The sequence below is a fragment of the Mustela nigripes genome, chromosome X (genome assembly GCF_022355385.1).
Source record: "Mustela nigripes isolate SB6536 chromosome X, MUSNIG.SB6536, whole genome shotgun sequence".
Taxonomy (NCBI): domain Eukaryota; kingdom Metazoa; phylum Chordata; class Mammalia; order Carnivora; family Mustelidae; genus Mustela; species Mustela nigripes.
In genome coordinates, this window is record NC_081575.1 from 111,214,645 (window position 1) to 111,231,587 (window position 16,943).

Here is a 16,943-nt window from a genome sequence, read left to right on the forward strand (position 1 = left end):
AACCATCTCTCATACATTGCTGGTGGAAATGTAAAATGGTGCAGCCATTTTGGAAAACAACTTGGGAGTTTCTTTCTTTCTTTTTTTTTTTTTTTGGCAGTTTTTTTTTAAACTAAACATACACTTGGGGCACCAGGTGGCTCAGTCAGTTGGGCATCTGCCTTCAGCTAGAGTCACGATCCCAGGGTCGTGGGATCAAGCCCTACATGGGCTCCCTACTCAGCAGGGAGTCTGCTTCTCCCCCCTCCCTCTCCCACTACCCCTACTCCCAACTTACATACTTGCTCATTCTCTCTTTCAATTAAATAAATAAAAATAATCTTAAAACAAAACCAAAAACTAAACATACACTCAGCACACAACCCAGCAATCAATATTGACCATATTTTTTTACTTCTAAGGCTTTTATTAGAATGCCTTACAAACTTTACATTTTTTTAATTTATTTTTTTTTTATATTTGGTAAGCTTTGGTCTTTTTTTAAATTTTTTTAAACTTTACATTTTTACTAACATCACATCAAGTGAAAAAGATAATTTAATTAGTACTGTATCTTTTTACTTTCTAAAATTTGATTATAAGTAACAATGTTACATTAGTTTTAGGTGTACAGTATAGTGATTCAACATCTGTATAACTTGGCCATTTACACCAGAGAAATGAAAATTTGTGCACACACAAGAACCTACACACAAGATGCTCACAGTAACTTTGCTTATGATGCCCAGCAACTAGGCACAACCAAAATGTCTCTCAACAAGCGAATGGCTCAAGAGACTGCGGCACAGTTGTTCCACAGAATAGCGCTTAGCAGTGCTCACTGAGATACGTAACTTAGATGTCAAGAGATTGTGCCAAGTGAAAAAAAGCTAAACTCAGAAGGGCACATGCTGTGTGATTTTATTTATATAACATTCTCAAAATGAAAAAATTCTAGAGATGGGAAACAGACCAGTGGTGGCCAGGAGTAAGGAATGGTGACGAGAAGAAGGTAGGTCTGATTTCTGTACCTTGATTACAGTGGCAGTTACAAGACTCCACACATGTGATTAAACGGCACGGAACTATGCATACGCTGCCCCAATGTCAGCTTCCTGGTTTTGATAATGTTCGAGAGTTAGGTAAAATGTAATCATTAGGAGAAACTAGGTAAAAGAGCCACAGGCCTGCTCTGTATCGTTTTTGTAATTTCCTGTAAATCTATAATTGTACCAAAATAAAAAGTTTTTAAAAAGATGTTGATCAGAACTTGCCGCCCCTCCTTACGCTACCACCACACCATGTATGTCCAGCTCCTAATGGTTTCCCCTTCCTTTGGGAACTGGCTCCATCTCCCTCCACCTCCTCCACAAGGATGAGCCCCTGGCAGGCAGTTGTTTTTGTCTCGAGAAAACCTTGCCCTTGATTTTGACACTTGAATGGATCCTGCCCATGCTGAGCTGACCAGACGCTCCCTCCAAAGGACTTGAGTTATGGCTCATAGTTTAGTTCAGCCTGGGCCCGCACAGTGAGAATGGGATCTCTGGAGCTGAAGGTGAGGAGTCTTTACAGATAAAAATGTCAAAAACACCTTAAGAAAACTGAGAGGCATCAAAATGAGCCCCAGAAGGTTTGCAATGTTCTCTTCTGATCCACTCCTGCCACTGATTTCCCTGAGTCACACCTCTACCCTTATAATAAAGAGTATCTTTTGCTACCTCGAGTTGCCTTTTATTATTTGCTACCAAAGGAGCCCTAAATAACACCAAGATAGGATCAAGCCCAGAATACCTCTGAAGGGGTCAGCAGAGCATTTAACCTGCCTCACCCTCTTAACAGTTGCTTCCACAGTCTCTTCAGGTTCTCTTAATATTTTTACTCACTCTTCCAGGCTTCTCTGGAACTGCTCTGGTTTCCAGGGAGGAAAATGAAGGAGTAACGCTTAGGCAGACAATTTATTTTGTCTGGTTCTATTGTGTGTCACGCTATTTATCAATCCAGAACAGCAGCATCGTGAGGCACTGTCCACTCAAGGTTTTGTGGCAGATTATCTTCCAAAACCTACTCCTATGCCTTCGTATCTGCAGTAGCCTATCATTCTCAGTTTGAGTGAGGCACATGGCCCTCCAACTAGAAACTACATTTCCCAATCTCTCTTGTAGGTAAGTAAGGCCATATGACTACGTTTGGGCCAATGGGATCAGAGATGCCGCTTCTGAGTCATACCTTTCAAGGTAGTCTGTTTTCTCTCCATTTGTTCTTTCCCCCTCTCTGGGGCCTGAAATGTGAACATGTTAGGCAGCCATCTTCAACCATAGGGATAAAGACAACCTCCATGGGGATCTAGAATAAGAATATGGGGGACACCTGGGTGGCTCAGTGGGTTAAGCCTCTGCCTTCAGCTCAGGTCATGATCTCGGGGTCCTGGGATCGAGCCCTACATTGAGTTCTCTGCTCGGTGGGGAGCCTGCTTCCCCTCTGTCTCTCCCTATTCTCTGACTACTTATGATCTCTCTCTGTCAAATAAATAAATAAAATCTTGAAAAAAATAGAATAAGAATATGGGAAGGCAGCTGGGTTCCTGCACAGAGCTACCCTACGCTTCCGGACCACTCACCAACTCAGACGTTTAGACAAGAAAGAAGTCAATTTCTATGTTATCTGAGTGCCTGCTAATTTGGGTTCCATTCAAAGAGCTAAACCAACATTTGAAAGAATATAAGCTGGGTCTCTAGATGAGAAAAATCTTCTCAGCCTTCAAACTGAGCCCTGATTTCTCCCAAGGAATTATGAGCACAGCTTCTAAGAACTGAACTTGTATTGCCTTTTGTCTACTTGGAAATGGCAGGTTTTCATTAGGGATGCCACTCATCGACCCCACGGGCATGCCAGGATGGCCAGCCGTGAAGCAGGAGGGAACACAGAATCCCAACCACACTGAGAATGTCACGCAGGCAAGCAGACACTGCCACCCCAGCTGCTAGGCGTGCCCTGGGGTGGTCCAGGACACTTCCGGAGGTTACAGAGAAGAGCAAAGCCACGGAGGCGGGCACAGTTTCACAGGACTATTATACAATATCCTCTCTCTCCAAACTCTTCAGACCATTTTATTTTCCCAAAGTCCATCTTTACTAGATGCACAAGATGTGAGGGAAAACCAAGTAAGCCAAATTATTTCTTTAAAAAAAAAAAAAAGCACTTTTGTCCTGACAAGCAGCTCAGTAATTTTGACACAATCCAAGAGTTGTTTATTAGTCATATCTGGACTCAGCAGCTCACTTGGAGAGACTATTTCATTTTTCCTTTGCCCTAAATGAAATAGACAATGATGTTATCTGAAGGAGAATTTGCTTCAGTCAAGAACTCATAACTCAAAATAAAAAGATAAATAGGCAAAGGGTCGGAGCAGACATTTCCCCAAAGAAGATAGACAAATGGCCAATAAACACATGAAAAGATACCCAATATCATTAGCCATTAGGGAAATGCAAATCAAAACCACAGTGAAATACCCCTTCATATCCACTAGGATGGCTGTGATCATTTTTTTTAAAAGATAACAAGTGTTGGAAAAAAAAAATGGAGAAATTAGAACTCTTGTATGTTACCGATAGGACAGTAAAATGCTGCAGCCACTGTGGAAAAAGAGTTTGGCAAGCTGCACCCACGGCAAAATATTAAATACAGAGTGGCCATATGACCTAGCAATTCCACTTCTAGGTACGTACTCAAGACCAATGAAATCACAAGTCCACACTAAAACTTGTCCACCCATAGTATATCAGCATGATTCTTTACAGCTTCAAAGTGGAACCGACCCCAATGTCCATCAGTGCTGAGCAGGTAAGTAAAATGTGCTACAGCTGTACAATAGCACGTTATTTAAGCAATAAAAAGAACCAAGTACTGATTTTAGCAAAAACACGGATAAACATTGAACACATTATGTGAACTGAAAAAAAGTCAGCCACAAAAGACCACATGTTGCATGGTTCCATCTGCATGGAATGGCCAGAACAGGCAAACCTATAAAGACAGAAAGCAGATTAGTGGTTGCCTGGGACATGGGACAGGAAATGGAAAGTGACTCCTAATCAGCATGGAATTTCTTTGGGGGACAATAAAAATGTTCTAAAATTAGTTTGTGGCAACCGTTTTACAACTTTGTATACAACTTTGTAGATACACTAAAAACCACTGAACTGTACATGTAAAAGGGTGAAATGTATGCTATGTGAATTATATCTCAATAAAACTGTTTTTAAAAAACCACAGGCAAAGGAAAGAAACTGAAAAAGACCTCTGGGGGAGCTCGGCCAGCTGCCGTCCATCCAGTGTGGGGGTGCCGGAGCTGCCACAGACTGGCCAGCAGTAATGTGAAGCAGGGATTACACTGCAGAGCCAGGGCAGCTCCCGGAAACAAGTTTAGCCACCTTTGTCCCTGACAGGGGTCCAGCCCCCAGGCCTGACAGTGGCTGAAAGATGGTCCAAGCTCTCAGGGGCCATTAAGGACCAAACAGATTTCCTTTATGCACTAATACCACCAGGGAACTGTCTATTTGGAAAAAAAGACACAAAAACCATCATCTGAAGAGTGCTGCACAGATTCCCCATAGGGTTTTGGCTTCCGAGGCAAGCTGCACCCACGGAATCTTGCTCTGGGATCGACAAAGCCCCAAGAGCAGTGTCAGGGCTTATCTTGAGCATGGATGTTAGTGACCAGTCGAGTTCACTTGTGAAGTCACACACAGCAGGGGGTTTCTGCCCTTAGTACCTAGCTCAATTTCACTACAGGGAAACTGAGGCAAGGGACAGCCTTTCTTAAAGCCAAAGCCTCTGGAGAAAAACGGTCTGTCCAGAGCATTGTTCTCTCGGTTCCTGGCCTTGTCCACAGGTACCACCACCCCCCACCCGTGCCACCTCCTCCAGTGTCTGTTACAGCCAGTCAGACAGACATTCTGGAAACTCCACATGTGATCATTCTGTGCCGACATGATCAAACAACAGAAAATTTTCATGGGGCATGAAAAGAAATCACAAGCCACATCTACTCAAAGTTGGGGCTGAGGGTCAGGAAGCTAGCCATTTGCCCAGGTGGGTCGGGGGGAGCATAAGACAGCTTTCCACACTGGCAGTATCGTACCCCAGTGAGGTTTATCCGAGGTGTGATTACTGCTAATTGAAGACAGGCAAAGAGGGGGAACTGCCATTTTTTTCACGGTCTTCTTCCTAGGAAAATGCAGGCCAGCACAAGGAAGAGGGGTGGGAAGGAGAGGAAGAGGAGGAAGGAAGGGAAGGAAATCAAACCAACTAAAATGCCGCAGCTTTGGGCTCGCTTGCCCCTTGGCTCAGGTTAAGTCCTGTAGCTCAGAAGGTCTCTTTAGGTGACGGGGAGCCAGAGAGAGAAGTAAGACAAAACTGCAGCCACGAAATCCCACCCTTCCATGGCCACTAGTATATATGTAAACAGATTTACATGTACACGCATACAAAGACTGAAAAGGCGGTTGCTGACCTCCCCGATCTGCTGTACTTACTTTTGGACTGCTGTGTGGGGTTTCCCGGTCGCTGCGGACGCTGGCCCGCCAACAGTGCTAGAAGGCTCTTGGTTTTCTGTAGCTGAGTTTTCAGGTCGGAATTTCCTTCGGATGGGCTTTGATGGAGGCTGAGAATATGGTGTGTCCTGAGGATTAAATACATAACAATAAAACCCAAAAGTTAAAAACTGAAATGTTCCCCACCATGCCAATGTCCTCATGTTCCTCCTAGGCCTATTCCCAGGTCAGGCGCACACTCTGTTCAAACCCCACACCTGATGACAGAAGGCAGATTCAAGGTTTCGCAAGAACGGGGTGGGGACACAGACATCAGATATTGGGGCCTTTCTTTTTGGGGGGCCTTTCTTTTTTTCCTTTTCTTTTTTTCTTTCCATGCTTATGCTTGCAGTCTATTACCACTTTTCACACCTGAAAGGACAAAGGAATGAGATTCCAGTGGCCCACCTTTCCAACCTCTCCCTTTTTACAATGCTGTGGGCATCTCACAGCATGAGGCCTCTTCTGACTGCAGACGAAGCTCACTTTGTGAGCAGACTCGTCTCACTTTGGGGCTTGTGGGAATATGTTGTGAGTTTTGAAGTTTGTGAAGGTCTCCTCATTCCTCCATTCCCATTCATATATGAAGGCAAGCTCAAGAGCCACAGTGTCTTCTGGAAGGAGACAGCCAGCCTGCTGTCTGGGAGGCCCCTCCTCACCCGTGCTCCCGAGCCCAGGGCCCATGCTCTGAGCGGAGGAGGGCCGTAGGAAAATGGAGAGCAGCAAGGAGAGGGTAACAAGGTGGAGAGAGAGCATGACAACTGAGTAGCGCCTCCTGAGTGAGTGACCTGGGACTCAGTGACACTGGGGGGTTAAGGTGAAGACGCCAGGATGCAAGGACGGACTGTGGCACACAGAGGAAGAAGTGCAGACTACCCTGACCCCCACCACAGGCCCTCCTAGAGGCTCAGCAGTGCACAGAGTTTTGCTAAAGGCGCTTGGCGCTCCCTACCGCACCTCCTGAACTTGTTAAAAACAAGGCCTCCATGTTTAGCTGGAGGCTGAAGAGGAAGTACAAACTGTCAGTGACATCAAGGGAAGGCCCAAGGACCATCAGCACCCCAATCCTCACAAAGAACCCAAGTTCTAGGAAAGCAGAATCATTAACATTCAGGTGAGGACAGTGAAATCAAAGTGAAACAGATTTGCAAAGAGAGCCAAGAAGCCCGGGCGGGGGCGCGGCAGGGATGGGGGGGCTTACAATGCTATCACAGAGGCACCTTCCCATAGGCCTTACCTTCTTCGTTGGACTACTGTCTGCAGCTTGAGAGGGGGCTCTGTTCAGCTGGGGGTGTATTTCGGCCTCAGACGCTTGTTCAGACTGTAGTGAAATATCATACAGAAGATAAAAATGCAAAAACATAACCACCTAAATTTATAATGGAGAGCACCTAGGAAATGTCACTGAGTGGAAGCCGATTCAGACCACTATGCTGCCAAGCATGGTCAAGTCTTTGGATCCTTGAGAAAACCTTCCCGAGACCCTGCCACTCCCTCTCATGCCCCTTCCCTCAGTGTTCAATCTTAGGAAAAGGGGTCATGGTAATGTCCATAACTACACGTAGGTATTGCTAAAAAACAAATGTTTTAAAAGCTCAAACTAAAATAAACAAACAAATAAATAAGGCTTATCAGAAAAAAAAAAAAAGGCTGGGAAAGAAATGAATTAAAATTTTAACCCAAGCACTAACAAAAACAGTAACCATAACAACAACAAAAACACAACACTGAGACTTGAGGAAATATTCAATACCTGAGAAAAACACTCTAAGAGATGGGACTCTTTACCTTAAAAAGGTAGGGGTGGGAGAGTGCGATGGAAGAGGCAAGCAGAAGGGCTGAGGCTACCCAGTGGCATGGAACCAGTGAACACATGCACGGAGACTGGTGAGGACTGCCCCCGAAGCCCTTCAAGATGTAGCACCTGCCACAAAACCAAACAGGAGAGCAACCGGGACACCAGGCGCCATGTGCTGCTCCCCGTCTCCAGGAGGTCTGCTACACTCAGTTGCTATTAGCCAGCAATGCAAAGTATTAACATGCAAAGAAAAAAACCCTCCGTATGAACTAACGTGACTTCCTCATTATAGTAACATCAGACCTCTACCCACAAAGTACTACACATCTGCAGCACAACAATCATCCCTGGTGTGTCCCTTCGGTCCCCAACCTGGCCTTCTCTAACTCCTCGCAGAGCCTGGCTTCGTCCTTCCTCTGCCTCTACTGAAACACACACGGGCACCAATGCTCCCCGATTTACTGGATTCTTGCTGCCTCTTCTAGTTTTCTCCCAAGACTTCTGCCCAGCACAGCACCCCTGACTATCTTTTGAAAACTCCTGTCCCTGGCATCTGATGCATTGCAGTCTCCTACTGGTAATCATTCTCTCTCTTTCCTGTTTTGACTCCTCTTATCCCTGAGAGGTAGGATTTCTCAAAGTTCTGTCTCTGGTTCTCTTATTCCTCCTACCGCCATTCATCCTCTTCCAGAGTAATCCTATCTGCTCTTCCATCTGCACTGCCCTAGCTAGAAACCCCGGTTCCCAACCACCTCTCCACCTCTCCAAACCCATTATGCAGGCATTCCACAGGCCTGACTTCTCATTCAAAGTTTTGCTTATGGCCTTCTCCTTTCCATTAAGGATCACTGCATTGCTGCTGTTGTCAACAGCTATCTGAAAAACCAAACACTGGGTCCTACAGTTCTCCAGGTGTTCTGCATGAATGAAAGCATTTCATCATCACAGCCCTAGGAAACAGTTATCACCCCCATCTTATTGGTGAAGAAACTGAGGATCAAGAAGCTAAGGAACTTCCCCAAGGTCACACAAACAGCAGGGTCCACATCCAGGCCTCCGGTTCCAACGGTGGGCTTGTGACCACTAAGCTACACAGCCTCAGGCACTCTTCTTGGGCCCGAGTGGTACTCGTTCAAGATATATTTATTGACCAGCTAGAGCAGGCAGGCGCCGTGCTAGAGCTGGTATTGAAGTTAAATAATACTTAGAACTTTCTTACAGAAGCTTGAAGTCTAGTGGAAAAAGCAAAGAAATGACAGGGCAAACATGCTTTGGTAGAATTCAGACTTTGGTGAGGAAGTATGGGGGGCTCCAGGAACACCCAGGCCGTGTAGGTCAGCAAAGACTTGGGCGAAGGCGATGTCACAGCTAAGACCTGGTTGACAAGCAGAGAGCAGCCAGCGAGAGGGGCAGTGCATACAGATGGTGAGAAAGGAAGTTCCAGTTAGGACACCACCGCCATGCAGAGGCCTAGCCCAAGACAAGAACCAGGAGAGAAGCAGATGTAAGGGGAACTCACTTTCAGGCACACTGAGTTTTGAAATGCCCGGACAAGAGCTGTGCAAAGCTATCTGGGAGCCATTCCTGGTCAAGAGTAAGGGGAATATAGGAGTTCAGGCACCTCTCCTGGGGGCTCTGACAACTGGGGTCATATTTCAAGACCAGGCGCTCCTGAGGGACACCGTCAGTTAAGTGCCCCACTCTTGATTTTGGCTCAGCTCATAATCCTAGGGTCCTGAGATCAAGCCCAGTGACCAGCTCCTCACTAGGCACGGGGCCAGCCTGGGATTCTCTCTCTCCTTCCCTCAAGAAAAAAAAAAAAAAGAAAAGAAAGAAAGAGGGGTGCCTGGGTGGCTCAGTGGGTTAAGCCGCTGCCTTCGGCTCAGGTCATGATCTCAGGGTCCTGGGATCGAGCCCCACATCGGGCTCTCTGTTCATCAGGGAGCCTGCTTCCCTTCCTCTCTCTCTGCCTGCCTCTCTGCCTACTTGTGATCTCTCTCTGTCAAATGAATAAATAAAAATATTTTAAAAATAAAGAAAGAAAGAAAGTAGGTAGGTAGGAAAGAAGGAAGGAAGAAAAGAAAGAAAGAAAGAAAGAAAAAGGAAAAGGAAAAAAAGATCCGCAGGCCCAATGTCAGCTTTATTAATGGCTAACAACCTCCCAAATGCAGGGATTCCCCGACCTTGCAGAAGAACACAACTGGGACCTAATGCCCCTTCTTGCCTCTTCCATCCACAAATCTGTTGCCTGGAACACCAGTGTTCTGGCCTCGAGTCTATACATGCAGGCCTCAGCAGGACCACAGGTATGCAATGACACATCCCGCCAGCCAGCCAGAGAGAAAAGGAGTGATGGACCAGTCTCCCCGCCTTTCACCTGCTCAGCGCCCCTCCATCATCAGGCAGAGAAATGTTTGCCCCCATGTTCCCTTTCCTGAGGAGACGAGCAGTCTCCCTCAGCAGTTGCCACTCCTGAGGAGACGAGCAGTCTTCCCTGAGGGAAACAATAAATCGGGCCCTTTTTTCAACAAAAATAAGGATTCTGAGCACAGCAAAAGTAGGACATGGCCACTGTCGTTGTCTCTGCTTTCTCGGAAACAGCTCTAGAAACCAAAAGTACAAAAGAGTGGGAGTTTGGAAGGATGAAAAATCAGTTGTGAAAAATGTCTGACAATTGTTTTCCATTTATAGATCTACCTTCCTGAAATCGCGTCCAAAGGCCTAGGTTTTCTTGCTCTACCACCGAGAACAAACAGCTCCTTGGTTCTGCAAGGTAGAATCCAACCACCAACCGCACAGGGAGGAACACGAAGACCTCCCCTGCCCACTCCATGACTGATTCTCAATGGGTCCTTCTACTGACCATTCAGAGGACTGAAATCTCCTGGGGCCTGGAGCACAGGAGTCTCGAAGATCCCAGAAAGGCAGAGCTTCACCAGAGCCAGGCATTATCCCAGGAAAAGAGATGAGGAAAGAAAACTAACTTTGTGGTTAAAAAAGAAAAAGCAACAACTAAAGATGAGATTGAGAGCTACAAAAGCCCCTCTTTGCAAGAAACTATTTCACTTTTCCTCGGGAAAATAGTGTAAGGTTTAGCACCTGGAAAGCAGAACAAACTGGGGAGATTTCTTTGCTATTTCTTCAGACTTTTCTAAGGTAACAACTTGGGACAGAATGATAACCCATGGAACAGGAGAGCCTCAGTAACTCTCTTTTCCCTCCATATATTAAAGTAGAGAACAACTCTATCAATATGGACAAGTCTGGTCTGAAAGTTCTGATCGTCTGAACTGAAATCCAATGCCTGAGTCCCGGGGCTACAATTACTGAAACAAATGGCAGTCCTTCCATCCTGGCTCACCATGTGACAGGCGCCCGACCAGGATGTGGCAAGGCAAGAAAAATGTACTTTTAGGCAAGAGCTCACTGAAACTCCAGATAAGGTTCCTTTTAAAAATATATATCTCATATTTTAATATCAATAATTCCCTATCCACAAATAAGAAATATAGTTTTATCCTAATTTTGCAAGGAAAAAGCCTATATGAGTTACATGGACTTAGAAGGTGTTGCCACTCCAAATGTAGAGATCTGTTCTGGGATTTCGCCCATTCCCGCGGCTGATGGAACAATATGGTCCCCGCCCAGCTAGCTCCCCCGGAAATGAACACAGGCCCAGGAAGGCTAAGCATCTGGATTCTCCACCAGAAGAAGGGTTTGTTCAGTTATTCAATTATACAGATCTTTATTTCGCATATCTCATGTATCACTTTCCAAAAATCCTCATCTCATGTTCCGCTTCTGGGGTACCCGACCTGAGGCACTAGGCAAATTGCCCCCCAGAACAAGGGAGTTAAAGCACTCTAGTAGTCACCTCCTTAGTCTCTCTCTAGTATTACTCGCTCTGGAAAAAGCTGCCATCTTGTGAGGACACTCAATCAGTCCTAACAAGCGGCCCATGTAGCAAGGAATTAAGGCATCCCGCCACCAGGCTAGTGGGAGAGCCGTCTTAGGGGGGATCCTCCAGCTCCAGTCAAGCCTTCAGATGACTGAAGCCCAATGAGAGACCCTGATCTGAAACCACCAGATTAGTTTCTCCTAAATCGCTAAGCCACAGAAACTATGAGATAGGAAATGTCAGTTGTTTCAGGCCTCTAAGAACACACACTCTAACAGGTCTGAAATTTGGGGTCTAGTAGGGTGGAATGAGGGCGAACAGTAGAGAAGAATAAGACAGCCAAAGCTGGAGAAAGGCCGTGAGTGGATCCCACATGGTCCTAGAGATCACTGTCCCAGAGGGTCTGTTTGCTACTCAGCACCATTCCCCATTTCCAGGCTCTTCCCTGTGTTGCAGGGGGTAAAAGCCTGGGAAGAACATTCATACAATCTCCTTTTAATAATGTTCCTTGTTGACTCTGAGAGTCACTGACATGAAACCAAGAAGGTGAGAGAAACAAGCTGTGTAACTACTGCTCAGGCAGTGATGGGAAGAAAAGCATGGAATTCAGCGGTCAGAAGATCTTCGAGTGGCCTCAGGCATTTCCCCACAAATCATTACTCAGATGCTACAAGGCAGCCTGAGGTCCTCTAGCTGTTTCCTTTAGTACTTGCAATGTGTTAACATTCAGAAAATTGTGGCAAACCTGACTGGTGGCCTTCCCTCGTCTTTGCTCCCCTGGCACACCCAATTCTTTCAGTACCTAATGCCTTAAATGAAATCTCTTCCAGTGTGAAATACCTAGAGTGGTTTCTGTTTTCCCAACCAGATCTCGGCTGATATGTCCATGTTGAGGATTTGGAGCTTATCCTGATAGCCCCGAGGTGTGACGGGCACTGCAAGATTTTAGGTAGGGAAGTGATAGGACGAGATTTGCATTTTATACTAGAAGCAACCCACAGTGGGTGAAGGCAATTCACTTACAAGACTGAAAATGAAAATAAGACAAGAGGTGATGGTCACTTGAACCAGTCTGGTGGGAGTGGGGATAGGCAGATTTGAGAGCTACGTGGCTTGAGACTGGATACATCCTTGTGATTGCTGATATGTGATAAATGAAAGGAAAGAACAATGACACATGGGAGCCAGATTTTGACCTCCAACAACGGATAAATTGCTGAGAGGAAATAGTTTAAAGCAAGAGGAAAAGAAATATGGCAGCATAAAAGCTGAACAAAATTAAGTAGATTCATCACAAGCAGTGCTAGAACAACAACTATCTTCTTACAGCAGTATCTCTCAAATAGGGGTTCCAGGGAACACCAGTTCTATGAATTGCCTTGACAGGGATAGGAAAACTTTCTTTGTAAAGAGCCAGATAGTAAATATTTTTAGGTGTACAGGCCATTTGGACTCTGTGTCTCCAATGCAAACATGAAACTCTGCTACTGACTGTTAAAGCAGGCAAAGAAGACAACACTATGAATGGGTGTGACTGTGTCCCAATAAACTTTATTTGCAAAAATCACGATGGTGGGACAGATTTGGCCTGTGGGCCATAGTTTGTCACCCCCTCACCTAGAGGAAGAGAATCTCCAGATAAGCTTAGGGAACACAGCATAGTCTATCTCCCTCCTAGAAATTCACGGGGTAATAGCAGGTCACACACACTCTGAAACCCTGTGAGGTGAAGGAAGCCACTGCCTTTGTTTAACCCAACAGTTCCCAAACTGATTTGGCTTCGACTTCTTATTCTCATGTAACTCCTATTAACATCCAGCAGAACTCATTAGTTCTTTGGGGAAACACACTTTGGGGAACACTGACCTACACACTGGGTTTTAGAGGAACAAAGGAAAAATATTCCATCGACTCGAATGCCGAATGCCACAGTCCACACCTAATCCTTGGAGAGGAGCGTTCTGCAGAGTGGTTGGCAGATCCAGCTCCGGGGAACGTCTGCTAGACCCCCTTCCCCAAGAGAGCGGAGGCAGGGTAAGGAAGGATAGGGCTGCTGCCTGGCCAGAAAGGCCTCGCTTCGTTTCTCCCTTCCTCCCTCCTTCCTTGCAATAGCAGCGGTTACTGCGGCCAACATGTCTCTGCATGAATTTATTTACTGGGCTTCCTTTAAAAGCTCCTGGACTCCAACACAATAAAATCATTCATTATAATATTTAAGGCAAATGAACTCAACACTGACAAATTATGGATTTTTACAAGCAGCGTAAAACAACGTGTCCCAGATTTCAGTCCCACCCAGGCAGGCTAGCTTTGCAAAGGTCCCACAGCTCCCATCTAAGTCCATGTGCTCATTATACCTCCTACCTGGGCTACTGCAAAAGCTGCCGGGGGTCTTTTCCTAGCCTTCCGTTTTTTCCCCAGTCCAATCCACCCTGCACTGCACACCTTGAGGAAATAATTTTGTAAAGCACCTTCTCTCATCACAACACTTTTCCCTCAAATCCCTTCAATTGGTCGCTAAGGTCTATGGCATAGCACCACAGGCCTTAGGGACACTCAGCCAGTTAAAGATCTTCTATCATCTGGCTCCAATTTGCCTCTGCTTCATAACTACATTAGTTTGCCCATATGGACCCCGCTCCAGGCACATAAGTATTACCTGAATCTTCAAACAGACCAGAAATTCCTTCTCAAGTTAATTCTGTTTGTTCTAGACCTTCTAAGCCTAGTGGTTCCCAAATATAGCTGCACAGGAGAATTATCCAGGGAATTTTTATAAATTACAGACTTTTGGATACTACTCCACACTTCTCTAATTAGAATCTCCTAGGGGTGGAGCATTAGAAACTTCTATTTTAACAAGCTCCCTAGGTAATTTTTACATAGCCAGTCCAGACCAACTGGGGACCATCGATGGCTCAGACTCTTCCTTTAAGAGATGAGAAAACCAAGTCTCCAAGGTCCTACTCTGAAAAAGGCCACAGGTGCTGCACCAAAAACTAACTAGGCTTCTTAAACTGTTTTCTTGTCCATTTACCGTGGAGGGAATAGGGGTGTCTGCCATATGGTTTTATAAAATTTTTGGAGCTGGGCAAAATCTTCAGCAGTAAGATTTTTTTTTTAAGAAATTTGCAGGGTGCTTGGCTGGCACAGGAGTGGGACGTACAACTCTTGATTTCAGGGTTGTAAGTTCAAGTCCCATGTTTGGTGTAGAGATTACTTAAAAAAAAATAAAATCTTGGGGCACAAGGGTGGCTCAGGTGGTTAAGCATCTGCCTTCGGCTCAGGTCACAATCCCAGGGTCCTGGAATTGAGCCCTGCATCAGGCTCCCTGCTCAGAGGGGAGCCTATTTCTCCCTCTCCCTCTACTGCTCCCCCTGCTTGTGCTCTCTTGCTCTGTCAAACAAGTAAATAAAATATTTTTAAAAAATAAAATCTTAAAAGTAAATAAGTAAATAAACATCAAATTTGCAACAAAAAAAGAATCAGTGTGAAGAGGAAAATTGAGAAAGGTGGTCAAGACATACAAACTTCCATTTATAAGAGAAATAAGTAGTAGAGACACAGCGCACAGCATAGCGACCATAGATAACCCTGGGGCATAATATAGACGGGAGTTAAGAGAGTAAACCCTAAGAGTTCTCATGACAAAAAGAAAACTTTTTCTTGTCTCTCTCTCTCCTTTTTTTTTTTTGGAGAGGGAAGGGGAGGGGCAAAGGGAGAGGGAGAGAAAGAGCCCCAAGCAGGCTCCACATCCAGCCCAGAACCCAACATGGGGTTTGATCTCATGACCCTGAGGTCATGACCTGAGCTGAAATCAAGAGTCAAATGCTCAACCGAAAGAGCCACCCAGGGGCCCCTGCTTTCTTTTTATTTTATCTATATGAGAAGATGGATGTTAGCGGAACCTATTGTGGTCATCTTTCACAATATACATAAATCAAACCATCATGCTCTGTACCTTAAACTTACAAAGAGATGTATATTATTTCTCAGTAAAACTGGGGGGAAAAGATCAAATCTCTTTTTTAAAGGCAGTCTAGGGGTACCTGGGTGGCTCAATCAGTTAAGCATCCAACTCTATTTTTCCCATATCAGGCTCTGCGCTCAGGAGGGAACCTACTTAAGATTCTCTCTCTCCTGATTCTTCTCTGTCTGCCTCTGCCCCTCACCCCGCTCATGCACACTGCCCCCCACAAATAAATAAATCTTTTTTTTTTACTTTACTTTTACTTTTATTCTACTTACTTTTAAGTAAGTAGTCTAATTATAGAACTAATTGCTAAGATGCGGATAATTGGTGAATTTATTTTATAAACTTTTTAACACTCATGCTGACAGATTAGAAAAAGAAACTCAGGTTTCATTTACCACCCCAGAATTCAGGCAGATCCCAAGACTGGGAATCACAAAGGCAACAGTTAAATTCTAGGCAGATGAGCAGATGATTGTGCTATGGCCTCTAGGCAATCTCCAGCATCCCACTGGTATTCTAAATGTCATTTGGTGCCTACCTTCCACCTGACCCCCAGCTCTGCTAGGTAAGGGCACATGAGAAAAAGCCACATGGTCATATCCAGGCACAGAAGACGCAGAACCAGTGCCCTGAAGCGCAATGGCCACAGCAAAGCCCATCATGCCACAGTCAGTTCCAGAGACAGGGTCCAAAACACTGAATTTCTCTGCAAGTACAACTGCCAAAATCCATGACCCAAGTCACCTATGAGAGACAGAAATGGAGCTGATGTGTAAGCACTCGGAGGGCACGATCTGTGTTTTGCTTCACTGTCCTTTCCCCGGTGCCTAAGCTGAATGGCAGCCGCACACGGCAAGTACTGGAATCAAGTGTGTGCAATGAGCTAGTAATGTACCTAACACTGTTTTGTTCCACTGGACAAGTCAGGAATTCATCCTACCGTAACTGGAGCCACAGGGTGCATCAGTTACAGGGCAGAGGCTCTGGAATCTATCCAGGGTTTGCACTTGTTTGGTATACAAGCAGGGCATGTGTTAACCTCTCTGGGACACAGTTTCTTCATCTGCACAAGGAGATAATTCACCTAAATCCTAGCATTTGTGAAGATTAAGCAAAACAGCTGTCCACAGTGCTAAGCACAATAACACAGTAGCCACTCAATAATGGCAGCTACTATCATAATTAAGAGTAAATATACAGGGGCGCCTGAGTGGGGCAGTCAGGTAAGCATCCAACTCTTCGTTTTGGCTCAGGTCATATCTCAGGGTGCTCAGATCAGGTCCCACGTCAGGCTCCAAGTGTCATGGGGAGTCTGCTTGAGAATTCTCTTTCTCCCTCTCCCTCTGCCCCTCCCCATGCACACCCTCTCTCGGTCTCTAACATAAATAAATAAATCTTTAAAGAAAAAAGAGTAAATATTCAATTGGCTTCCCAGGCACAGATTCTGCAACTGCAAAGAGCAGCCAGTTCAACATGAAGGACTCTTTCTTTCTTGCCGAAAGATGAAAACCGAGACTGAGAAAGTGCTGACTCCAGTTTAGAGTACACACAGATCCCAGAAAGCAGGCTATCCACAAACCGAACCTGCACCACTGGATATTGCCACTATCAATATTGGAGGGAAGAAGCTTTTAAAAAATAAAAGCCCTTTCGGATTTCCTGGCTGCCTCAGCACAGACATCTCAGGCAGCTTACACA

At 45.4% G+C, this 16,943-nt stretch overlaps 1 protein-coding gene across 4 annotated transcripts in view; it reads right to left on the reverse strand.

The window, feature by feature from the left end:
* REPS2 (RALBP1 associated Eps domain containing 2) overlaps window positions 1-16,943 on the reverse strand; it is a 166,983-nt gene that overhangs the window by 34,129 nt on the left and 115,911 nt on the right. For all 4 annotated transcript variants that reach the window (XM_059384641.1, XM_059384640.1, XM_059384642.1 and 1 more), the window contains 2 exons: window positions 6,811-6,894; window positions 5,517-5,662 (listed from right to left, as the gene is read on the reverse strand). In XM_059384641.1, coding sequence (XP_059240624.1) covers window positions 5,517-5,662; window positions 6,811-6,894 — 230 coding nt within the window. The remainder of the gene's footprint in view (window positions 1-5,516; window positions 5,663-6,810; window positions 6,895-16,943) is intronic.